This window comes from Stylophora pistillata, chromosome 5, assembly GCF_964205215.1.
Source record: "Stylophora pistillata chromosome 5, jaStyPist1.2, whole genome shotgun sequence".
NCBI lineage: Eukaryota > Metazoa > Cnidaria > Anthozoa > Scleractinia > Pocilloporidae > Stylophora > Stylophora pistillata.
The window spans coordinates 11,491,887-11,518,788 of NC_142523.1; the positions used below are offsets into that span (position 1 = coordinate 11,491,887).

The 26,902-nt window shown below is 38.5% G+C and overlaps 3 protein-coding genes and 1 pseudogene across 12 annotated transcripts in view; 3 read left to right on the forward strand and 1 right to left on the reverse strand.

Moving 5' to 3' along the window:
• Positions 1–26,902, forward strand: part of LOC148730279 (uncharacterized) — an 83,742-nt pseudogene that overhangs the window by 37,428 nt on the left and 19,412 nt on the right.
• Positions 4,184–6,089, forward strand: LOC148730285 (uncharacterized). The gene has a single exon (XM_088760962.1). It carries the CDS (start codon positions 4,186–4,188, stop codon positions 5,494–5,496), a length of 1,311 nt encoding a protein of 436 aa, XP_088617088.1. The 5' UTR covers positions 4,184–4,185; the 3' UTR covers positions 5,497–6,089.
• LOC148730286 (uncharacterized) overlaps positions 20,649–26,902 on the forward strand; it is a 38,000-nt gene continuing 31,746 nt past the window's right edge. For 8 of the 10 annotated variants that reach the window (XM_088760966.1, XM_088760967.1, XM_088760964.1 and 5 more), the window contains exons 1-2: positions 20,649–20,897; positions 21,037–25,081. In XM_088760966.1, coding sequence (XP_088617092.1) covers positions 20,724–20,897; positions 21,037–22,113 — 1,251 coding nt within the window. In that variant the 5' untranslated portion in view covers positions 20,649–20,723 and the 3' untranslated portion in view covers positions 22,114–25,081. Of the gene's footprint in view, positions 20,898–21,036; positions 25,082–26,902 lie in introns of those variants that run through there. The other 2 variants (XM_088760972.1, XM_088760971.1) reach the window with 1 other exon arrangement.
• LOC148730287 (uncharacterized) lies at positions 22,192–24,722 on the reverse strand. The gene is made up of 2 exons (XM_088760975.1): positions 24,591–24,722; positions 22,192–24,232 (listed from the first exon to the last, which is right to left on the reverse strand). Exons 1-2 carry the CDS (start codon positions 24,710–24,712, stop codon positions 23,461–23,463), a joined length of 894 nt encoding a protein of 297 aa, XP_088617101.1. The 5' UTR covers positions 24,713–24,722; the 3' UTR covers positions 22,192–23,460.

Below are 26,902 nucleotides of genomic sequence, written 5' to 3' on the forward strand. Positions count from 1 at the left end.
GCATTTCAAATTCCAGTGGCACCCTGCACTTTAAGGTTTCGAAAACCCGAGCTTTCGTGGGGCTCTGATGGTTAAAGGTAGCGTAGTCTAGACCACAAGAAAAGGTGACTGAAGCGTAACACTTTCTGGGTAACCAAATCAATTCTCATACAGCTTGTCAACTGATTAGAATTCCCCGCAATGACACGGATGAAAGGCACCGGCCTCGCTAAGAGTAGGAGTTCTTAGGGTTCGCTTGAGCTCTCCTTATCGAAGAGAATTCGAAAGTTATTATTTGTTGTCTCATTTTGTACGTAATTTATGAAATACAGGTATTCATACCCCAAATGACACTCCAGTGTGTGACCTCCCCCCCCCCTCCCCCCCACCTCTCATGACTTTGCTGGATATTTTGCTTATTGCTTGTCTGATTAAATGCCGATTTAAATGCCTGATTAAATGGCAGGTCTTTATCGGCCTATTATTAAAGGTACTTCGAGAAACTTATAACGTGGTGGCGATAAAATAAAAATTGAGAAAGAAAATTCCCACAGCCATCTTGATTGAAATAACACACTTTTAATGTTCTTTTTCGTTGAAAATCTCTCGATCTACAGCCATCAAACAAACTAACGAAAAACAAGAAATGAAAACCAAAAAATTCGACTACAATCACGTTGGTGCTAAGTGCATGGCGACTCCCTCGGAAAAGCAACTTAAAATCAGGCTGAAACTGTCCACGTAAATTGCACCTGATGGAGAAAATGAAAAAGAAATGAGCATTGCAGAGCAAAGAACGGTAACAATTATAGACAGCGAAGAAAATATGAAGTGAGAGAACTTATCCCTCAAACATACCCCTCTTCTAGTGAAAACGTTTTTAAATCCAATTTTAGTACGTGTTCCTGCGGCGCGACTAATTTGAGATTAACAGCTGATTGGCTAATGGTTCTACGGTTTGTGGTGTTCTATATATATATTTCTTCCTTGTTGTGTTTACCCATCTCTACAAAAAAGCAGAATTTGAATAGTTAAGGGAAACTTAGATTCAGCATATTTAATTAATATTACTTATCACAACCAAAAAATGGTCAACCAGACCAGCTATTATTTGGAAGATGACAGTCGGCTAAGAATTAAGACATACTTTATCCTTCATTGCAATGCAATTTTTCCTTTAGCCAAACTTTCAAAGATAATAAAAATTTCTTTGATGTTTCGGTTTATAACAAGTATCATGTATGATTACTTAAAATTTTAAATTCAAAATACAATCAGGGAATGAAGCTTACATTCCTTTGATGGCACTGATATGAGGTTTTTAATAGCTACACTCCAGCATTCATGCGAGCTCGATGCCACAACTTTGCTCTTTAGGTACCCCCCCTCTCTATCAAGGCTTCCTGACTAAAACGTTTAGTCCCTAGTAAGCCCACTCCTCTCCCCTCCCACTGAATAAAAACTCTACAGTATTGGTTGTATTGTTATTTATTTGACTGTCTTTGAAGTGAAATAATCTTGTTATTAATTTCCTTCCTAGTTCAAATAAAAATTTACTGTTGAAAAGCAACCTTTATTCCAAAACAGTCAATTACCTTCCACACCGTCCCCCCAATTCTTTGTTCTCCACTGAGTTCTGTTTGCATGCCATGCCAGCTTTTTTATCACAAGCTTGCTTTCATTATTGTTCTAATCCCAATTAAAAGAAAACAATTCACTACTAACGAAATCACCTTCATGCACAAGAAATCTCATCGAATGATAACGTCGACGCCGTGACTTAACGCTTAATTAAATTTCCTTTGTTACAAGATATCCTTGACCTACATACGGCTAGATTTTCAGATATATTTACAACTAACCTTTTTGAAACTTTGGTATCGGTATGAAGCTGTTTACTTGAACAAGCAAAGTTCGAACGTGTAGTTTGTGTTTTCCCGCCTTTCTGTTTCCTTGCTTCCAATTACACTCGAGTCTTCATATGTAGTGGCCGGGTGACGCTAATACTATCGAAGGCGTTCGTCGAGGGTAAGAGTAACCAGTAATTTTGCTCAGCGGGCAAATTATGAAACCCGCGAGTACGAGTATTGCGAAATCCCGCGAAAGGATGACATTTAAAAACCGTAGATAATTTTTGACTAAGACACTAGAATGCGTTATGATGGCGACGACTCAGGAAATATATGAAAATAATATATGTTTACTGCGCTTTCATAAAATGTATGAAAGCGTTCTTCGCTAAAAACTCTACTTATCTATAAACCCTAGTGTATCTATAAACCCTAGTTTTATCTATAAACCCTAGTGTGTTCGCTATAAACCCTACTTGTCTAGTAGGTGGAAATAAGGCCTGAAAAAATTTTAGGTCCGTACGGGATTTGAACCTATGACCTCTGCGATACCGGTGCAGTGCTCTACAAACTGAGCTAACAAGCCAACTGGGAGCATGTCATTATGTTGGTTCGTGTTAAACCCGCCAATAAATTTGAATAAATGAAAATCATATATGTTTACTGCGGTTTCATAAAATGTACGAAAGCGCTCCTCGCTGTAATAAATTAACCCTATTTATCTAGTAGCGACTAAGTACTGTAGACATGACTTATTGACTTGCCCTGTTCTGCCAACAAAGAGCAAACACGATAGCCATGCAATGTCTACTTTCACTGCTTATAACAAGTGTAAGATTAAAAGTCGTAAGTGAAAAAAGCTGTTCCTTCAATTTAAAACGGCAGTCACTTTGAGAATAAAGTAAGCCTTTAGTTGCCTGTCATTATATTTTTGGTGAAGTCGCTGACGCCAAAACGGGCTGGCTTTCTCTATCTTGGTCTTGCATCGAGCTGGTGCACTTAAAACAGGTTGGGTACAAGTGCGGAATTCTCATTTGTCTCACGCTCTGCACCCACACGCGACATTTAGTTTTTAAGTTTAATACAGAAGTCACTATTCTCATTAAATCATGAGGTGTTAAGGTATGAAATATTTACTTCACAAGGTAACTAGGAAGAAAGTGCATTTTCATTCGTTTTTGTATATCTTCATCCTTTGTTCAGTGCGATTTTACACACTTTGGGTTTGAACTTTTCGTGGGGAACACGTGCTGCAGCTTACACGACCGATTTCAATTTTAACCGCTGTAGTATAAACTTGTGTGTTCGACCCTCGACGAACGCCTTATGTATAGCGTCACCAGCAGAGAGGTATTTTGTCTGCGCATGTTCCATAAAATTTTTGGTTGTTGCGATTAACCGCTGATATGCGCCCGCGCTGCGCAAACACATTTCTGTCCCGCAAATTGAACGAAGAGGTGCCGTAGTAGTGGGGAATGAATTACAATGGCGCGTGTATTTGTGTTTGTTGTCATTCTTGTGATTTTTTCTCAATGTTACTTCACGAGAAGCGCGAAAAAATCGAAAAATGGTTGTATAGTATGCGGGAGAAAGTCCCAAACATAATTTTCAGAAGGCAAAAAATTATTTAAGGGATTTTAGTTGTTGTTTTGGGATAGTAGGAAGATCGATCGATGCGGAGAAAGTTATTTGTGAAGGATGTAGAAGGGCTGTGGAAGAACACCGGCGAACTGGACATTCATTTCGGCATGTTAATGCTTTCTCATGCTATCACTGAACATTTGAAGAACCCACTTAATAAGCAAAAATTACAACGTTTGTTTTTATTCAAAAGTTTGTTGACATGAATTGCAACCAGAGGGGGCGAATACACAAAAGATCAATGTTGAGTAGAGAAAAGACAGATAGCGGTGTCGATAACCGTAGTACTAGAGAGATGGTAGTTGTATCCAGGGAGAGTTTAATAGAAATGGAGGAAAAATTAAGGATTTTCTCAGAAAGTAAGTAAACTTTTTTTCAATCATTTTTCTCGGAAATCCAATCACATTTGGAAGCTAGAATAAGCAATAACAGTTGAGAACATACTTTGAAAAAAAAAAGATGTTTCTCTGCCAAATTTCCTTAAAAACCTGAACACTTCATTTTGAACAAACTACCCCTGAACCCAAACAGATAACAATCACACCATTTGAGAAGGGATAAGTTCAGACATTCACCAGCTTCTGAATAGATTGTCTGAAAGGATGAACTACCATATGGCTTTAACATAAACCTGCAAGTAACATGACTTCGAACTATATGAAACTGAGTTTTCACTTTTCTGCAAATTTTATTTTCCACCTATGTAGGATGCAACATGACAAAGGAAATAGAATTGGTCAAGAAAAAGATCTATGGTGACATAGTAGTTAACAAGGAAGAACCACTGTATGATCCAGACAGTTTCAGAGAGTTTTGCATATCAGCAGGTGCTACAAAATTATTCGATACTATTCTGGGTTCCATCACTAGCTTTTGGCATTCCAAAGACCGCATAAGCCTAAACAAAAAAAGGGTTGTTTCATTCATTTATAATTTGTGCTACTGTCTCAGCCAAACATGCAATCCTCTTCAAATGGACCATGCTCTTTATCTAAGGAGCAATCAGATAAATCAAGATGGCATTGAAACAGAACATATCATGGGGCATACATGTTCCAGGAGACCTTTTAACAATGTTATGCACAAAATGTCAGAGTCCCATTTCAAATCTTTTGAAGATTTCATAGCCACAGCTACAGATCGCAAATGGCAAATAGTCCTAATAATTGATGATTACACAGCCATCCACACAAAAAGAAGGCCACAGAAGGAAAAATTGTCAGAGGCAAAGACAATGTGTACTCTAGTTGTTAAAGCTTTTAAAGATATTCAAGCTGTACCAGCAACACATGCCCTTTGTACACATGACCAAAATGGTATAAACATTGAATCCTGCATACAACTAATTACTGCTGCATCATCTATGCATGACATCAGTAACAGTTATGCTTCTGTGATGCTTGACTGGCTGACAAAAGCACTTTTTAATCCTGAACTTGAGAGACATAGAATGAACATTCATCAATACTGTGACAGTGAAAATGTGAGAATGATGCGTAAAATGGATGATTTGCACCTCTTAGATTTTGTAGAACTTAGACTGAAGTCAAAGGGAGACTTTGATACTGCCTATGATGTGGCAATGAGCACTGGCTTGGCTGCTTATTTAAAGAAATTTACTATTTTTCAGCCAGGGGATTGGCCAAGCCAATTTTACTGTAGACAAATCATATACGAATCACTTAAGAAGTTTGTCAGCTCTCATCCAGGATTTTCAGATATTCCTCCACAACAGGAATTCATTCCATCTGATCATTCCTCATATTCTTTTCCAATGACATCTGGTACTACTGATAATCTCTTGCACAACAGCTTGCCACAAGAAACATCACAGCCATCCATTCTGTCTATAGTACCCACTATTGGGCCTCTTCACATTTCCTTAAATAGCAGAGAACATATTGTTAATTCCTATCATCCATTTTTCAAAAAAATATATGAAAAAATTTTCCCAAGAAGCAAATTGGCAGATAATCCCAAACCCTGGAGAGTTTGTCTTATTCTCGAGATTGTTTATGGTGGTTAGACACTTATACCGCACAACGTAATGGCAAAGTTCTCCAGGTTCAAAGACGTAGAGTATGGGACCCTATTCAATTTACTAGACAGCTATATACCTTTAGTGTTGTCAATATATAGCATTTCTTTCAAACTTAACAATTTCTCTGAGTACTTAAGAGCAATGATCAGAATTTGGATAATGTTTACTTGCCTCCAATGCCGGCACTATAACAAAGCACCACTTGTTTGAATCAACATGTGCTCTCACTGGGGAAAACATGCTCCACAACTATATCAACTACTCAAGAATTACATTGCTATTTTTGATGAATATCCTGTGGAAAACACTCATAGTATACTTCGTTCTCAGACAAAAGGTTCTGATACTGCAGATGAACTCAGGAAAAAGGCAAAGTCCATTTTCCAGTCAAAAGATAAACAGTCCCACTACAGGTCATTTTTCTCCACACCTAAGCAGTTTTCTTTCTCACACAACCAACTGCCCTTATTAAAAGTAAGATGTGCTCAAGTATTGTCCTCCATGTTTAAAAAAATCTCTCAGAGTCCAGGACAGAGTCTCTTCTTCTCAAACAACAGATGCAACACAAGTATCCCAACTCATGTCACACTGCCAACAATGTCTCCCAACAAAAATATGACAACTGCTGTTTTACCTCTAGGGTATCACTGTGATATCAAGCCAAATCAAACAAAACAATGTGATTTACCTCAGTGTAATATTTCCAGCCTAGATGAGAATTGGACCCTCTTGCATGGTTGTCATCACTCATTCCATGATGTTTGCCTTGAAGGATCAACTTCATGCCCACTCTGTAAGGGATTTCTGGAAAAAAAACTAAAAGAGCTTGGTGAGACAGCAAAAAAAGCCATTCTAAGCCCCGCATCTAACATACATGAAACTGAATCCCAACATGATCACAGTAATGAATCATCAGCAATGCCAACAGATTCTTTAGATGAAATCTCTGGGGTAAGAGAAATTGAGAGGGAGGAGTTTGATAGGGTTGTAAGACAGCTGAACAATGAAATTTCCAACCTTAATCCAGCAACCCAAACACTCACCTGTTCCAACCTTAGCCAGAGTCAAACTTATCACCAACCCACACCTTCACCCAAAAAGGCACCTCCTCACTGTAGACAATGTCACCATCCTGTTCATGGACACAAGAGGAAGAACAATGAACAGGTTAAATGTCATTTCTGTGAAAATGGTATATGTACAGTCAGTGATAATGTCAGCTGCTCAAATTGTCCTTGTTCATGGCACACAGCAATCCTGAACGAGAGCATTCAGAGTACTTGCGACAACCAATCAGCTCCATTACCAAGACCAGATTCTCAGACTACTCTTTGCATAAATGTCACTGTTGCAAAACATCTTGATGTTACTGAGTGGCTTCTGCCCTCATACATTTGCCAGTCCTCCATAGGTGGAAGACCCAGTGGCAGTAATGCCTGCACCGTTATTTCAGTGCTTGCTGCACTTCATTTTCTGGAAGGAACCCTTCAAATTCCCAAGCAGTTACAAGACCTCAGCATCACAATACCTATGTATACTAATCTCATGATAAAAGCGAATCAGTTATATGACTCTTTCACCCTACCAGTTCAACAACCAAATTTGGAAGTCAGAGAAGTCCTTCAGCATGGACAAAATGATAAAAATGTGAAGAAACTTTAAATTGTTTCAGACCTAGGTTTCTTTACTGTGAGAGACCTTGAAGACCACCTTACACAACACCATCACGTGCATCCATCATTTGCAGCAGTATTGATTGTGCCACCAGAAGAGTCAATGGTACTATGTTTTAATCAAACAAGTATTTGTCTTTTTGAAAGCCATACACATGGTCTCCACGGTGGCATAATTGCAACCAGTTCATATGGGCATGTCAGCAATTTTGTGAAATATCTAGAAAGGATGGCTATGCGAGACTGGAAGAATGGTTTACATGGTTCGAACTTGGCAATTTTAAGGCTAAAGTAAATGTTGTAAACGTTTAATTAGACAGTAAGAGCAGAAAGAGCTGGATTATGATAATTAAGTACTTGTCCAATTGCTGTATCATATTTGGCGAATCAGAGCAAGTTTGATTAAATTATTGTGCAAGTTTCGTCTAAAAAATTTGACTTAAAACTAATAACGCAATGCAGAACCATTCTACGGAAATAAAAAAGAAAGAAAAAGCTGACGCCATTCGTTTCGAATGACACATGAACATGAAGAAAACGGTGCCAGTTTGAACTCATGAGACAAAGCCCACGCATTTTTTTGAGGTAAATGGACTAGTCAGACCGAAAGCTGATTAAATAAACAATGAACTGACAATAGAAAGGGATTTGGGGGCCAATTGATAAATAAGTTTTACCGAAGTTTTTCCTCCACTTAGCACATGAAGCTCGAAAAGGCAATAATAAAAATTACCTCCAAAACACAGTAAAAAAATAAGCCAAAACCGTAGTTGATTGAGGTAAGACCATAACCGTTGTTAAGACACATGCCTACCCACCATATTCAACAGACTTGGAGAGCAAAAAGGCCAAAGACGGTTTTGGGTCATGACTTGGAAAATCCACCAGAACCTTACAAAAAATAATTCGCCGAGGGTTGTAATTAGAGCAACTTAATCCTGAAGCTGGAACATTTTTTAAAGCCTTGTGTCCTAAATGACTGTAAAGAGAAGGAAAAGACGATGTTATTTAAAGTGATTTGATGCTTGGGGGCCACCTCAAACTTAATGCAATTTTACTTCGAAGTTGAAGTAAAATAAGATCAAACTCTAAATTTCTATCTTTCCTCGGATCAAATATCTCACGATCGTCTCCACAGACAACTTTGTGATTCACAAAAATAAAACATCAAAATCTTAAGACTAACCTTCAAGGTTTGTTGTCTCATGTGTACATATTGATCTTCAGTAAATCTAATCTCAAACTTCAAGTTTTCGGGCTTTTCTCGCGTTTTGTTCGCACTTTGATCAATAAAATATCCTCAACTGAAGAGCCAGCAAACACCACGAGTATCCACAGAGTTAGAAATGTTGGCGAACTTGTCATACAACTTCATCCATATTCACAAAATATTACAAAAAGGTGTCGATCGTCCAGTGAAACCTCGCAGAAACGCGTCGAAAACTCTACAAATGGCGCCGAACGCAACAAACCAATTCCGCTCGCGCATGCGCAGACAAAATGCCTCTCTGCTAGCGTCACCCCGTTAGCTAGGCACAGTACGATACACATCACAACGAGGCAATATGTCAACGGGAGGTCCATGTTTGGGTTTAGCTATATTAATTCGCGCTTTTTTGAACCTCAATATTCCGTTTGACTACTTTGTTAACAAAGTATCACAAAGCATCCGAGAGAAGCACTTGTAGTGTGGTTAATTTACCGTTAATTGGTAGTTAAAGCAAGTAAGAAAAGAATATGGCAGAAAGACGATTGCAGGATCAAACCCATGATGTGGTTCCAGCGGCGAAAAAAGGAATAAAGTGTCCGACGATTGCATTGTGCTGCTGGAGGAGTTGATCCGCAGCAATCACGCTCTGGCGAGCGAAAATGTAAAGCTTCGGCAGCAGCAAGAGCGCAGCAACAAAGAAAACTCTGAAGCGCTTCAGCGGATCGAGAGCCGTCTTCAAACTGTTGTTAATGCAGCCAACGTCCTTCGGCGCCAAAACAGAAGACAAAAGCGAACGACGGTAGTAGTTCCACCGGCTTGTCGAGTGAGTAAAAAAACATAAATGATAAGCATGAGTAATGTGATATGTGTTCATAATTTGCTTGAATCAGTTCTGTTTCGTAGAAGATTTACTTTTATGTTGAGTACATGTTTGGCGCGCGAATTATATGCATAATTAACTTAATTATTTCGGCGGTAATCATTTGACATGGTTAGATGTGGTTACATTTACTTGATGATCCTTTACCATAAACAGGTCTACCAGAAAAGTTTTTTTCCTCCCGTTTGTGTCAACGAGAATTATCTAGTATGAAAATTCATTTTATCATTTTTTCTCTTGGACCCTCTTGACCTTGCCTGTTTTAGGCCCTGTTTACATGGGAAGAGGGTGCCCCTAGGGGATAGGGTTACCCTACTTGGTAGGGTTGAAGATACCAAGCGTTTACATGGTAATTTGAAACCCTAGGGGCGAGGACCGACACTATAGCCAGGTCACCCAGCAAGGAAAACAACCAAAATGACGGCGGGAGATAAAGTTTTGGCGGTTAATTCGATTCTTTTTGGATAGTTGCTGGACATTTTCGACGTTCTCCGCAGAATTCTCGGTCCCCAAAAGGCTATCAACATCTTCTCTATTATCTTCCGAGTCAGGAACGAGTTTTGTAAGCTGGTAACGGCGAAAATATTCACCTTGTTTGTAGCTAACACTAGCTGTGGATGCTGTTCCACTGTCCGCCATTTTGTTTCGCTGAGATGCCTGCGCTGTGTGTCAGCGGTATGACTGGACATAGCTCTACCCCTAGGGATAGCCCTAGGTTTTGCGTTTACATGGGCTAATGGCGGCAAAACTCGTCCCTACACAGTAGGGTCACCCTACCTTTCAGGTAGGGTAACCCTACCCCTAGGGTCATCCTACCTCACATGTAAACACGCAGTATAATTACAATAGAGAAGGGTCACCCTACTAGCTAGGGTAACCCTACTATGTAGGGGCACCCTCACTCATGTAAACAGGCCCTTATTCACATAGATGGGTGAGGTTAAGTTTTAATTGTGCTTGTGTCGATTGCTCCACATCATCTAGCCTTCAAACAACCAGGGTTTTTAAAAAGCGTGAAAGTAGAAATAGGACAAACTGATTGTTGAATTTTTTTTTCATTCTTTTAGAGAACTGTGAGGAGAATGTACAAACTCCTTTTGAAAACAGATGACTTTGGTGGTTTCTATCTTGACGAAGAGTGAGTAATATGTTTTTAGATTCAGAGATATTTTACTTTATCTTGATTGAGCGAGGAAATCCGAGTCTAAGCTGCTACTTGAAATATTGAGATGTTATGTGAACACCTTATGGTGGTTACAGTCGAAGCTCGATTATCCGCACTTTTCGATTATCCGGACTTTTTCTCTGGTCCCATTTTTTTCATGACTATTAATGAGCTTTGATCTTCCAAAGTTTATGAGGTAAAAAAAATTCAGATATTATGTCTAAATTCAGGAAAAGTGCGTTTAAAACATTGCCTCCTCCGCTTTCAAAAGATCGAGCACTTGAAGAGTCATCGAAGCAGATTTTTATCTTCATTTCTTTTGTTTACATTATTTTCTCATTAATATTCATATTTTCGTTTATCCTGACTGATTACCTAAGTCCCAACAGGTCCGGATAATCGAGGTTTGACTGTACTTTTGTCTTAGTGTTAATGTTGTTACTACAGAATACCAGGCTTCATTGTATTTGTTTTTGTCTTAAAATAAATTCTGACAGCAACAACATCCTTTTTGAGCAGACAATAGAGCAGGCAATACATCAACAAGGAGGACTTGAAAAGTGTCCTTGGACAAAAGACGTCATAGAAGGTAGCTACCAATAATCATAGCACATGCATTTCACTTTTACTGGGGTGTCATTACATTTTGTGGGTGAGCATAAGGATTTTGCACTCAAGCATATTGATGCATATCTCCTTTATAACAACTTGAGTTTTATTGAAGGCCTTGGCTTGAAAACATCCAGGCAAAATTGTGCTCAAAGTTGGTCAATTTGTCTATTGCCCAGCCCTTAATGATACCCCTGCTTTTTGTCTATACCATCAATTTGTGTCTTTTACCACTTTCCCCTCAACATAAATGTCATCATAAAACTAGCATTCAGTAACACAGTTAGATACCCTGAAACCTCTAATGAGCACCTTCATTACATGGTCAAATTTAGGACGAGGGGGGTGCATTTTATAGTTTTTCCTAACTTACATATTAACTTTCCCAAATGTTACAGAAATTTAAATATGTTGCAAACTGAAATTTTCGGGTTTATTTCTTGTCTCTAGATCTGAGACACTTCAGTGTAGATCCTCAAAAAAGCATACTTTACACCTTAGCAATGAATCACCAAGGACATACTGCAAATTTATATAACTTGGCAGATATTCCAAGGTGGCCTGCCATAAATTATTATAAATTTGAACATTGTCATTAATTTATGTGGGAATCATTTTACAAACAGCTTCTCATGGCATTTTCATAATCATTTCTTTAAACAGCTGCTTTACAAAGATATTTGAAATATGTGTGAAAACACAGAAGCTGAAGAGTGGTAACCACTATGAGGCTCATAAACAAAAAACCTGGAAGAGTGGTCGCCAAAGAGAGGTATTTATTGGCCGGGATACTATTTTGAACATTTTACTTTTCATATACCCTGCTGTTCACAAATGATGGGGTCCAACAGATGTTCAATGTTACCAGACTGAGTACACCCTCAAGTACACTTGATCAATGGGAGGGAAGCTATTTCCCATTGAATGTCTTTATTTTGGCTCTTCAAAATTGGATGAGTTTGAATATAGACACATCTAAGGGACTATGTTCTTATTAGAGAAATTGTTAAATAAGTTAGGTATTCTGGTCTGTATCTAGAGCCTTCCTAGAAAATCTTTGTAAAATAAATTTGAAAAATATTAAAATGTGATGTGAGATAAATGATAGTTTGTATGCACCATTTGATGAAAAAAAAAGACAAAGAGACCCTATATTATAACATGCTTAAGAATTCCATTCTTACAATGGGTGCACACATATACATATCAAGAGAAATTAGTGATTTGGATCATATTTTTCATTTGAAGTCCTATAACACCCTTCTCATGCCTTTTTAATTTTTTATTTTTTTTAGAAGTTAATGAGACAAACTACAGCCCTGGAGCTGGTCAACCGGGCCAACCAGCATGAAAAGGGGAGAGCAGCAGAGGTTCTTGTCATGGAGGCAATGAACAGTGAGGAAAGCTGCTACAAGGATGTTGATGGAAATACCTCAAAAGTAACAAAATACTCTGTGCATCACCTTCAGTGGGAAAGTAGGAGAATGAAAAAAAAATGAAAAGAAACTTGACAAGGCTTATAAGAAAAAGCTCACTTCAAGAGCTAAGGAGAGAATCCGCCCAGGGTTTATGGGAAACCTTTTCTGAGATGCCCACCTACTGAAAATTTTCCAGAGTAGGCAATAATACAGGGAGAAAATTGTTTTACTAATCAATGAAATCGAAATGTACAAAATATCAAGCCAAGTCTAGAATGAGGTTATTTCACATGCCTGCATGAGGCTTCTTTTTCATTGAATAATTATGGTCTCATCTAAAGTAAGTGATCGTGAATTCTTCAATGTTAGTAAATTTCCTCCACATGAGATACTTTTTTCTATATAGATGTACTCATCATTTTTGTATATCAAAGTTTCAGCTGCATTTTAGAGTAAAAGAACTGTTTTCTATCACTTGTTTACTAAAAGAAATTAAGGTATATGATCATATTTAATAAGTATTACAGTTGAAATAATGTAGCAACTGAGAGTTATTTCAAATTTAAGTCAATTAAGGAAATTTTTCTGAATTTTAGATTGATAGGTTGAACTTATATTTTTTATTGTTAGACAAGTATCATTTCAAATCACATTTCTTAGTAGCTGGACTTGAAAGTACAATTTGTGAATCAATAGCTTTTTGTGTAGTGTGTTACTACAGCTAGTTATATAATTTGTGTATTTGTCATACTTTTATAGTGGTAAATATTCTATTACCTGCATGACTGAGATTATATTATACATTGACGAAAGTGAAACAATTTTAATAAAGTATGTCAATCAGTAATTCAAACATTTGGACATCTCTTTTTTTAATTATGTATGGGGCTCGACTGGGATATCCTCAGCTTCATTGTAGGGTTATGTATCTCAGGGAAACAAATGAGTTTTGAATGAAACTATTTCATCACTGCAATTTCAAACACTTTGTTATTACTTGAATGTGTGATGCTTCTTTTTCTATCAATTGTAAGGTTGCCCAAAATATCATAAGTTATTGGGATACAAATGTGGGTGTGATTAAGCAAATCAAAAGTCAGTTGAAAGTGAAACCTGCTGCTTTTAGAGGCACTTAAAGGTCACTTAATGATGAATGTTAACAAAACTTGAAATTTAAGAGAATCTGAAAGTACAACTAAAGATGAATTACAACAAAACCTGTAACTTTAAGCAGTACTTAAAGGGAAACAAAAGATTGAAGAAACCTTTAAGATGCATTTACAAGTAGAAGTTTTGGTTGACTAAAGTTGACTTTACAAGAATTAAGAGGATTCCTAAAATCAATGAAATGGTTATTTAGGTTTGCTTTCATGTGATCTCAAAGCGTTCATGAAATGGTTATTTAGGTTTGCTTTCATGTGACCTTAAAGTGTTAACTAAATGGTTCATAAGGACACTTTAATTGACTTCGGAAAGTTCAATTAAAGATACATTTCAGAACTTCCGTATGTCACCTAAAGATGACTTGAATACTTCTAATGTTAACCTTTAAGTTACCTTTAAGGAAACTTAATTTAGTTATTTCATCCTGTGAATTAGACTTTGCAAAATTATTCTCATCCCAGTGAGCCCTGACTCACAATAGCATTCATACATGCTGCAAGCAGTAAGGCTGTGTCTATTTATTTTCCATAGAGCTGTGTACAGACAGGTCTGGTGTTCAAATATTTTGTTTGGCTTGGGGTCTATAAGCTGGAGGGTGCTTTTACAGAAAAGACTGTAGTTTATATGCAACTTATCAATTCTAAATTGCAATTGACTAATATAAATAATATGCAAAGGTTGCCAGGAAACAAATAATAGGAAGGGCTTACTTGGATCAGCTGATTTAAGAAAATACTGGACAACTTAAAGGCGCACATTTTGGAATTAATTTCGTCCCGATTTTATTTATCTATCTTCAGTGACTTAGGCGAGCCATGTTGTCTACAAAAACATCCAAAATTAATCAAATTACCAAGAAGTAAAATGAAACCTCCTTTCCACTGGGAGAGAAAAATGGCAAACTCGGGACAAATATCGTCAAGAGAAGATATAACATGCATATAATTTGAGAGTAAAACGGAGTTCGCAATTTTAAGGTTGCCCAAGAACTTCAAATTCCCGAGGCACCCTACACTTTCAAGTGGCGAAAATCCCGAGCCTTTGTAAAGCTCTGAAGTTAGAAGAAAGCTCAGATTACATGGAAACTTGACGAAACTTAACACTTTCTGTGAAACCAAATCATTAATCATAGAGCATGTTCCATGGGTCAATGAAAATCCGCTCAACGGCATGAATCAAGAATGAGACTTGACAAAGGGGAGGAGTTCAAAGGTGAGTTCCTCCTGCTGAGGAAAAAGTTATATTTTATAGCATGAGAATTCTTATTATACTTTATAATATCACCTATAATATATCGATGTCCCAAAGTGGCACTTCAGGATGTGAACCCTCTCCCCCACCCTCCCCCTCGTCCCACACCTCTCACGCCGGCCTATGGTGGAGAATTTTCCTCACGAGTGATACGTGTCTGATAAAATGCGGAACATGCTGTTGGGTAGGTTGTTATCTACCCACTGTGGTAGGTGTCCTTTCTTGGTACATACTGATGTAATGACAAATTGAGGAGAAAAACTGTCAAACACTCCTTGACATAACACACTGTTAATTTTCCTCTTCATTGAAAATCTCTAAATCTACAATCATCTAACAAACTAACGAAAAACAAGAATTGAAAATAAAATGTGACTACAATCATGCTGGTGCTAAGTGCGACTCCCTTTGATAGGGAACTTGAAATCAGGCTGAGACCCTCCATGTAAATGGCACCTGATGGAGAAAACAAAATTGGTAGCTAAAGCATATGAAACCGGCCACCTATATACAATTTACCAGCAATTTACTCAAACTTGAATTTTACTGACGAGGTGCTTTTAGTCTATCTTGATGTAACGCTACATTCTCATTATGATATAACAGAAATGTTCAGCAGATTGAAGAGAGAATTACAAACTGCATCTTAGAAACCAAATGGTTGAGAGTTGTTAAGCGGGGCGAGGCTTGATCTATATTTGACCTTTAATAATAGATACTTTTGTTCATCATGGTTAAAGTGCTGAATGAGGAGTTCAATCGTAGAGTCAAGCTATCTATTTAAAAAAATTGACGTTTCGACTGCCATACTGGAAATCTTAGTCAAGTGAGTGGTACCATTATGATAGTCAAGACCTCACGACTATAAATTGGTAGCTAAACCATATGAAACCAGCCACTGATATATTTTTACAAAAGACGACGGATGACTTATTGTCAGCATAGTTATCACTGAACTGTCTATAATTGTGATTGTTCTTTACTCTGTTAATGGTACCAATTTATAGTCGTGAGGTCTTGACTACCATAATGAGAAATGGAGTTTCATGTTTCTGACTTCGACTAAAAGCACTTCGTCAGTAAAATTCGAGGAATAACAGAGTAAATGATTGACTGACTCACTCATTAACTCACTCACTGAATGAATGATTGACTGAATGACTCACTAACTCACTGACTCACTAACTCACTGACTCACTAACTCACTGACTCACTAACTCACTGACTCACTAACTCACTCACTGACTGACTGACTCACTGACTGACTGACTGACTGACTGACTCATTCACTCACTCACTGACTCCCTGACTGACTGAATGAATGAAATTGCTCAAATAGTGCTTTACTGCGAAGGATCGTGCTCATATACGTCTCCTAACCGCAGTTCACACATATGTTTCATATGTTTGTTGTTGTTTGATTTATCATCTACGGGTTTATGTCGAATTAATTTGATGGCCTGCTCCCAGTTGACTTGTTAGCTCAATTGGTAGAGCGCTGCACTAGTATCGCAGAGGTCAGTGGTTCGAATCCCGTACAGGCCTGAAACTTTTTTCAGGTCTGATTTTCACTATTGCTCAAATAGTGCTTTACTGCGAAGGATCGTGCTCATATACGTCTCATAACCGCAGCTCACACATATGTTTCATATGTTTGCTGTTGTTTGAAAATAATATATGTTTACTGCGCTTTCATAAAATGTATGAAAGCGTTCTTCGCAGTAATAAACCCTACTTATCTAGTAGGTGGAAATAAGGCCTGAAAAAATTTTAGGTCCGTACGGGATTTGAACCTATGACCTCTGCGATACCGGTGCAGTCCTCTACAAACTGAGCTAACAAGCCAACTGGGAGCAGGTCATTATGTTGGTTCGTATTAAACCTGCCAATAAATTTGAATAAATGAAAATCATATATGTGTACTGCGGTTTCATAAAATATACGAAAGCGTTCCTCGCTGTAATAAACCCTATTTATCTAGTAGCGACTAAGTACTGTAGACATGACTTATTGACTTGCCCTGTTCTGCCAACAGAAGAGCGAACATAGATAAATACTAGATAAATAGGGTTTATTACAGCGAGGAACGCTTTCGTTTATTTTATGAAACCGCAGTACACATAAACGATTTTCATTTATTCAAATTTATAGGCAGGTTTAATACGAACCATGCAATGTCTACTTTCAGTGCTTATAACAAATGTAAAATTATTAAGTCATAAGTGAAAAAAGCTGTTCCTTCAATTTAAAACGGCAGTCACGTTGAGAATAAAGTAACCCTTTAGTTGCCTGTCATTATATTTGTAATGAGGTCGCTGACGCCAAAACGGGCTGGCTTTCTCTATCTTGGCCTTGCATCGAGCTGATGCACTTAAAACAGAAGGATGGGTACAAGTGCGGAATTCTCATTTGTCTCACGCTCCTCACCCACACGCGACATTTAGTTTTCAGGTTTAAAACAGAAGTCACTATTCTCATTAAATCATGAGGTGTTAAGGTACGAAATATTTACCCTCATAAGGTAACTAGGAAGAAAGTGCATTCGATTAAATATACCTTAGCAACCACTGAGTTATTTCTGCCTTAAAAGGAATTTAACGGAATATTACATATTCTTCACTCATTTTCCCCAATGATTGATTGTTGTTTTCGATCGTTTCTTTTAGTTTTCTAGATTTTTGTGCGAAGAGTCCTCCGTAGATGCAGCTTTCGACATAGCAACCGAACGTGCACTAATAACGTCTATGGTGTTTGGCTGTTGTTACGATGACATCCACGAGTAAGTAACCTAAGTCACAGCTTGTTTCCAAACTGCATATCCTTTAATCTTGCCAAGCAATGGGTTTGATCCTGAAATAGAGTTAAGAGTCAAAGTATGAGACCTGACCCAATAAGAAAGAAGACATAATTAAGTGAATGATGATAAAATACTTCTTCCGTCCGCTGTAGGAAAAATATCAACGTCTGCATAGTGTGCCATGACGACGATGGAGAAGATTGGCTGGGATGCAACAGTTGTGGCCAGTACTTCCACGCAAGTTGCATCAAAGTGGATTCCTCAGACTCTCTCCAGCTACTTTGTCTGCCCTTGTTAATTTCACAACATCGTTGCGGATTAATGACGTAAATTGATGGTGGAGAATATTCTTCCCAGTGTGAGGCTGGGTTAAGACTAATGAATAAAGGCTGATAGTTTCGAAAGAAACTGTTTGGGGCTGCGTCGGTGGGGGTAACGAAATAATCTGGATATATTAACAAAGTTGAAATGTTAAATTGGCCACCGTAACGATGACAAAAGCTGACCGGTTTCGAGCGTTAGCCCTCCGTCGGAGCGAAGGGCTAACGCTCGAAACGTCAGCTTTTGTCATCGTTACGGTGGCCAATTTACCATTTCAACTTTGTTGATATATCCAAATTATTGGGTTAAGACTAAACTAGGCTGTGTACATTTCCTGAAATCCCCCTTATTTCATGAATTATTTGACGCTTAAGTGTTGACAAGTTTTTCGCGTTAAGTAAGTGAAAAATTGACTCAACGCTACAAGGAAAATCTCCCTCAAAATTTACTCTTAAGAGTCGAAGTGACAGTCCAAAATTCAAGCGTTTCTGTTAGGTTTATTGGCGCATTGATAACCTTGTAAATAGCTCAAACATACTGAAAACAGTTTCATTCGTTTTTGTATATCTTCATCCTTTGTTCAGTACGATTTTACACGCCTCGGGTTTGAACTTTTCGGGGGGGGGGACACGTGCTGCAGCTTACACGACATATTTCAAATTTAACCGCTGTACTATAAACTTGTGTGTTCGACCCTCGACGAACGCCTTCGATATAGCGTCAGCCGCACACGAAGTGACTTGATTTGTCCTTGCAACTAATCCGATCTGTCATTTGTGAAAATCACGAGATCAATATGCACCGCACTCTGGAAAGAACGCGGGTTCGGTAACTGATGATTTAAAAAATTTTCTTCATCTGATGTGTTAGATGAAACTGTTCCTGCGTCGAATTCAACAGTTCCTTTAAGTCTTGAAATGAAACAGTGAGTTAAAGTCATTCCTATCTTACTTTCCTTTGTCTATTGGAACGAATGATCTTTCCATTGTCTATTGGAACGAATGATCGAAGCATAGTAGTGTTTGCTGAACTAACCGACTGATTAATGCAGTCAGCACTTTCGCTTTGGAGTAGATAAATACGTCGACTTCTCGTTCCAAACGCTAGTAGTTTAACTGACTGATGCAAAGTTTCTGCTGTTTGACTCAGTTCATGAAATGTGACCGGGCACAGGATTTCGTGCACTAACGCTTTTCCGTTAAACGGGTAAGAATAAACGGTTTGTAAACGGATAGTAAACGGGTAGTAAGAGCGTTTAAACGATTTGCATGTCCGTTTAAACGAATAGTCCAAAGCGTTAAACGATAGAGCAAAGTCCAAAAACAAATTCCGTAAACCGTTAAACGGCCGAGAAAAAAAATAAACGGATGGCTTAAAACGTTATACGGTTGAACGGCATCTATAATTATTTTATGGATAGCTCAAAACGTGAAACGGAAGGACAAAAACCTTGAACGGATGAGGAGGGCTAAAGAACAGCGGGAAGCCATGCACATATCGATCAGAAACCGTTGCGAACAATTATACGAATTGGTCATGCGGAACACTGACGTTTCATGCTAATAATATTCGACTGACAACAATAGAAAACTAAGTAAAATTAAATTACTAGCCTGCAATTAAGCTATCCACTGGCGAGTGAAGCGAGCCGAGAGCGAGTCTCGCCCTGGAGAGCTCACAATACGTTTGAAAATTTGTAGAAGCAGAGGAAGCAATCTGTCAATCATACCATGTGGACTGAACATTCTCGACAGAAAGAAAATAGAATTGAGAAGTCGTTTTTTTTTTTCATGTTCCTACATTGTTTCTTCTACGTATTGACTGAAATGAAAACGCACTATCAAGTGAAAAACGTTAAGAAATGCCGCTGATTTTGTAGATTACACCGTCGGTTAATCGAAACAATATTGTTTACGCATGTAACAAAACTCAACTTTCTTTCGCTCGTGTTTCATCTAGCATTCCATTTCGTAAAGTAATATGTAATTACAGCTTTTATAAAGCAATTTCTGTTTCCTTTCAATCGATGGAAATAAAAGATGAGAAACTCGATAGCCACGGATTTTGTAAAATTTGCCGTACACGTCAATCGAAATAAATTTGCACAATCATGAAAACAAATCTCGCTCTCCTCGTCAAACGGATGCAAGTAACCGTTAAACGGATGTATTTTATTTTAAACGGATAGGTTAACCGTTCAAACGTTTTGTCGAAAACGTTAAACGGATGAGCAAAGCGTTTAAACGGATGAAGAAAGCGTTTAAACGCTTTAATGATCCGTTTTAAACGGATGGTAAACAGATAGTAAACAGATTGACTCGTTAAACGGTAAAACGTTAGTATACGAAATCCTGTGCCCGGTCACAAATATCTAGTCAGTTGTCTGTGTTGGTAGCTTTCTGAAAGTCTATTATTATCTCGACCAAAAGTTGCCGCTATCGCACCGTCGGAAAAACAATGTGTGACATATCAATAAACTTCGGAGCTTTATAAAAGCCCAGAGAAAGGCTAACAAGATTCACAGTTAATAGAGGGGACTGGTTAGGAGACCCGGCGAACATCATAGGTGCGGCCTATTGTTTCGTATCTGAACTGCACTGTGACGTCACAGCGAGAGTGCACATCAAAAACAAAGATGGCGGACATAGAGGCCTAAAGTGTGACGTCACGTTGCCATGACAGCATTTTTTTCTGGTCTAAACAGTTTAAACTCATACTTCAAACATGGCGTCTTTATCGAAATGCTCACTCGTTTCTTTCTTTTCTGGAGAGCGGAAATCGCTTGATCGCGGAGAAAACCACTTCAAATCCGACCATGTCCAAAGCTTTATTTATTCCAGGGGAGTCATCAAAGGTGAAGTCCAAGCAAGCATGAAAAATAAGGACTACAAAGTCACAGTAAGTTGCCAATTTGGGATCACAACACGTATGTTCAATTCGAAGAACTCCCAACCCCGATTTCACCTCCAATTTAATGTTTATATTGCGGAATATATATTGCAACTTACGTGTCTGTTTCGAATTATCTTTTTATCAGATTTATCTCGATGAAAACCTTGAAATAAAAAACACAGAATGCGAGTGTCCTCGCGGCGAGTTCAAGTGCAGTCACGCGGCAGCCATATTTATTTATGGCATCCATAACCTTAGCAGGACGGACCTGGAATGCCAATGGAAACGAAAGCGAAAGGCAGAAAGCGTACAGTCTGCAAGCCAGATGTTTCCAGCGCCACCGAAGAAGAAGGATTACAGCCCTTTGGCGCGCGATCCTAGCCGAGAAGATCGGATGTGGCTGTACAGCGAACTAAAGCGCTATGGCAAATTTACAGGGACCTGCTGGATCTTGAGTCCCGAACCACAACCTGCTACCCCTCTCCCGATCAAGACGATTGAGGATATCATTTACTCAGAAGGTTTCCTTATGGCATCTACGAAGGAAAAACAATTAGAGTACTTGATTGAGAATGCCAAAGTAGAGGAGAGAACCATAAATGTTGTGAGCACCCTCACGGCTGGCCAGCGAAACAGCCCTGCATGGCACCAAGCTCGTAGAGGCCGCCTGACTGCCAGTAATTTTGGCTCCGTCCTCCAGGCAAAAAGAGTTACACCGTCTCTTATCAAGCGACTACTTGGGGAATACAACTTGAGTGGAGTTAAAGCAATTGCATGGGGACAGGACAATGAGACTGAGGCCCTGAAATCCTTCACCAACATCACAAACTTTACACCTGTACAGACCGGCCTTTGGCTACACGAGTCGGGAGTTCTGGGTGCTTCCCCTGATGGACTTGTGGGAGACGACTCGGTGATTGAGTGTAAGTGCCCCTACACACATCGAAATGCGACAATCAAGGAAGCTTATGGGCACAAAGACTTTTACTTGGAGGAGAAGGAAGGGAATTATACGCTTTCTACCACACATGTTTACTGGCATCAGTGTCAAGGCCAGATGTTCCTGACAAAGCGCAAATTCTGCTACTTTGTTGTATGGACCACAAAGGATAGTGTAGTTATCAAGATTGAACGAGATGAATCTTGGGAGCACAATATTACTATCTTGAGTGATTTTTACTTTCATCAACTATTCCCAAAGATTACCGAGGGAGAACTTTGAAAAGTGGTGCACAGATGCTGGACATAATCAGAGTGGGGGGGGGGGGGGGAGTGGGAGCTAATGTAAATAGGCAGTAGCTAATGTTAAAAGGTATTTTTTTAAATTTCATACATTAATTTCTTAATATAACATTACATATTCTACACTCAGATAGAGACACAAGATAAAGAACCCACATTTTTCCATTTAGCATAGTAACTTAATAATAAATTACATTCTTCCTGAAAGCAAGCTTAAACAATTTTTTTTTTGCAACCAATGGCTACTGGTAGCTGGTAACACTTATCCTGGTTACTCAACAGGGCCCAGGTACATAAAACTTATGCCACACTTAAGTAGGCTTGCATAGCAATGCAAAGGGAAGGGGAGAGAGCCAAAACAAAATCCATGCAGCACAGGTTATTTTTTCTGACTACCTCTCACCATCCCTTAAGCTAATTGAAGTGTGGCTTTAGTTTTATACACCTGGACTCAGGCTCCCAGCTTCACAGACACAAAAGTAAAACCTTTAAGCCAGCACGACTTTCACACTTGGAACTACTGGACGAAAGAATTCCATACTGGTCACATGCCCCTGACCTGGATTTAGTTGAAATGACAATTTAAGAATGTCACTGGTTTTCATTATAATCTATTTTCACAGAACACATAGTAGTTTGTATTAATGAACATAAAGGAGATGAATATCAGAAAAATGTAAAACTGACCACATCATATTTTTGACCAAAGCTATGTCAATACCATTTGATCTGTTACAGTAGGGCTTCTAGTAATACAAAAATAATATTAAAAACTCATTGTACTATAATTTAGTTGAAAAAAAGTTCTATTCAGTCAAATTCAAAGTCTTCGCAGCCATCCTTGATCAATGGATACTGCAAATTAACAAGAGCTGAGCACAGTTGGCATAGCTTGTCAGCATGGCACCTCAAAAATGCTGGGATGAAGCCAAGGATGCGAAAACTCTTAAGTCTTGCATTTGCACGCTCTACGTGGATGCGACATCGAGCTATTGATTTTGTCGCCCTTGCCTCACTCTCTGTAAACTTTCCATTGTTGAGAAATGGTGGTATGTTCACTGAAACACCTCTTGGAACTACATCGCTGATGAGAAAACCTTTGTCTGCCAGAACAAGATCACCAGCACTCAAATGTTTACAAAACCCAGACTCTTTAACCATGACCTTGTCACTGACTGAGCCAGGAAAAAGATCACTAACATAGGTTATAACTCCATTTGGGGCAACCCCTATAATGACTTTGAAAGAGTTCATTCCCCTGTAGCTGGAATATGTAGCATTCTGCTGGGACATGAGCTTAGGTGCAGCAATTTCAATGTCTGTACAATCAATCACAATTAATGCGGCAACTGCTGTACTCAGTGAAAGAAGATGGCAAACACATCTTGTTCTTTTCTCTAGATGGCACAGTTGTCATGATGTCTTTGAACAGGAGAGAATGCAGAACATGGACAAAAGTTAGTACTATGTTAGCAACAGTTGCAACACTGCATGAAAACAACTGGGCTAAATGTAGATTGGTATAATTTTGTTTCAGTTTCATCAGAGTGATAAATATCTGGTCCTCAAGTGTGATCGCCTCAACCTTCCATCCAGCATAATAGTTTATTTCACCCTTGAATCTTGAAACATATCCCACAACAATATCAAAAACATCCTTAGTGGGTAGACCTGTCTCCATCCGTATCACCTCAGGGCTCAAGCTCTTAGCAGAGTAGTGTGCACTATAGTAACTTGACACTTCCTTGTGTTTAGCAAGTTCTGTTGAAGTCATATCAAGCTCTATTGACAGCAGAGCTTCTTTGGAACTTGTCTTTTCCTCTTGTGAGCATTCAGTGGAACATGGTTCAGAGTTCTCTTTAATCTCTTCAAGCACAGATGCTACAGTTGGTAATTTCGTGGGCTCGGCAGACACTTTCCGTTTTTTCTTGGGGGTAGGTGTACTGGGAGGTGTTGGTCCTGTACCTGGCAGCAAGTCCAAACTATCAAACAGCTTGTGCCTGTTTCTGTCACTGATGGTTGGCATATTTTCTTTTCGCCCATCTTTAAAGTGACAACTGCAAAGTCGCGAATGTTTGCTGGGCTTTCTATCTCCTCTCCTATAACAGAAAAAGACAGAAGCAGTTACTATACTTGCGCTTAAAAAACCCAAAGTTTAGTTGGTCACATGCTTAACCTTGTAGTCTAAGACGTGAATGCGAAGCGAGTATTTCTCTGAGCTTGTTACTTAATACTAGTTAGTGTAAAAGCCTTGATACTCACAACTATCATATAGTTTTTTAGTAACTAAATAATCTTAGATCAAGACTGAAGACAAGGAAAGGCAAAGCCGCGAGAAAACAAATAAGACAAGAAAGAGAAACAGCTAATCGTGAATCAGTTTGAGATAAAAAAAAAACCAGCTATTTCTAATCGATGGTACAGCATCGAAATATATATTTTTCGAAAAATACTCACCTTACAAATGATATCCACTTATCATAGAGTGTTTTATGTTTTTTCTGGTCTGGAAACGAAAAGAATCGGCAGCAGTGGCTTTCAGATGTGTGATTGCAATCTGGATGAAAACACTGGCCCATCGCAAACTTCGTCTCCGTGGCGTTTTGACTCGAATTATTGCTCACCAGGTGCTTTTGTCCGCTTATTATACTCTTCAATAGTAAGGCCAAAGGTTATCTTGATTCTCTTTATCTTATTTCTATTATTGGAGGATAAAATGCGCTATTATAGCTCTTGAAGTGTTCGAGGTCAACGACAATGTGTCACGCTAGGGACGCCATATTGGTTTGTTTAGACCACAGAATTCCGGTGCTATGGAAACGTGACGTAAGCACTTTAGGACTCTATTGTGGAACATTTTCTCTTGATTAGGGAATACTTGGACGGAATTCCAGAATTTTTGAGCCAGATAAAGATATCGAAGAGTAGTTTAACGCTTCAATAAACAGGTGAGTACATATTTTGCATCTGATAAGAAAATTTGGTGTAATTACAAAGATATTTGTGACCGGGCACAGGATTTCGTACACTAGCGCTTTACCGTTTAACGAATAATCCGTTTACTATCCGTTTATTATCCATTTAAAACGGATCATCAAAGCGTTTAAATGCTTTCTTCATCCGTTTAAACGCTTTGCTCATCCGTTTAACGTTTTCGGCAAAACGTTTAAACGGTTAACCTATCCGTTTTAAAAAAAATCCATCCGTTTAACGGTTACTGGCATCCGTTCAACGTTTTTGAAGAGCAACGGCATAAAACTCTCAAGAAGCACCCGTTGAAAATGAATCACGTTTCGATCGAGCGGCTACGTTGGTGTTCGACTGTTTGCAAATCTCTGGTATGAGAAGGTCTTCGATTAGAAGAATTCTCACTCAGATATTGAGACACGAGAGCTCGCATTACTTTACGAAAACAGAATGATATTCGTTAAGTAACACGAGAAGAGCGACATTTGTTTTCATGCTTATGCAAATTTATTTCGATAGGCGTGTACGGCAAAACTATTTACCGAATCGGTGGCCATAGGTTTTCTCATCTTTTATTTCCATCGATTGAAAGGAAACGAAAATGGCTTTATAAAAGCTATAATTACAAATTACTTTACGAAATCGAACGCTAGATGAAACATGAGCGAAAGAAAGTTGCAGAAGCAAAATTGTTTCGATAGTTAACCGACGGTGAAATCTACAAATTCGGCGGCTACTTTTACCTACGTATAATCCATTTCTTAAGGTTTTTCACTTGATAGTGCGATTTCATTTCGGTCAATACGTTTCGGAAACAATGTAGGAACATGAAAAAAAAACTGACTTTGCTTCTCAATTCTAATTTTTCTTTTTTTGTCGAGAATGTTCAGTCTGCATGGTATGATTGACAGATTGCTTCCTCTGCTTATATTTTATGCAAATTTTCAAACACATTGCGAGCTCTCCAGTGCGAGACTCGCTCTCGGCTCGCTTTACTCGCCAGTGGATAGCTTAATTGCAGGCTAGTAATTTAATTTTACTTCGTTTTCTACTGGTGTCAGTCGAATGTAATATTAGAATGAAACGTCAGTGTTCCGCAAGAACAATATTATTCGTATAATTGTTCGCAACGGTTTCTGTTAGTTACGTGCATGGCTTATCCCGCTCTTCTTTAGCCCTCCTGATTCGTTCAAGGTTTTTGTCCATCCGTTTTACGTTTTAGGCTATCCATTAATAGATCCTGTTAAACCGTTTAACGTTTTAAGCCATCCGTTTATTTTTTTTCTCGGCCGTTTAACGGTTGACGGAATCCGTTTTTGGACTTTGCTCTATCGTTTAACGCTTTGGACTATCCGTTTCAATGAATATGCAGACCGTTTAAACACTCTTACTACCCGTTTATTGTCCGTTTACAAACCGTTTATTTTCAACCGTTTAACGAAAAAGCGTTCGTGTACGAAATCCTGTGCCCGGTCACATTTACTCGGTATTCCTGGCGCTACTCTATTGCCTATCGATGGTTTTTATATATAGATATATAGATGGTATTTATATATTTTCTTTGTCTAATTTGCAATGTCAGAGACTTTAATTTTCAATTTTTTCATTTGAACTTCTTTTGTACCTTTTTTTTTTGTATTTATTTTGTGGATTCAACCCATTCTTAACGGACTAAACGATATACAAGACATCATCACTATCTTCGAAAAATTGAGTCATACTCTCAGTTCAGCTGTACAAAGAGTCGATAAAAAATGAAAAGGAAGGTAATTCATTGGAAAAGCTTCGAGAAAACACCTCCG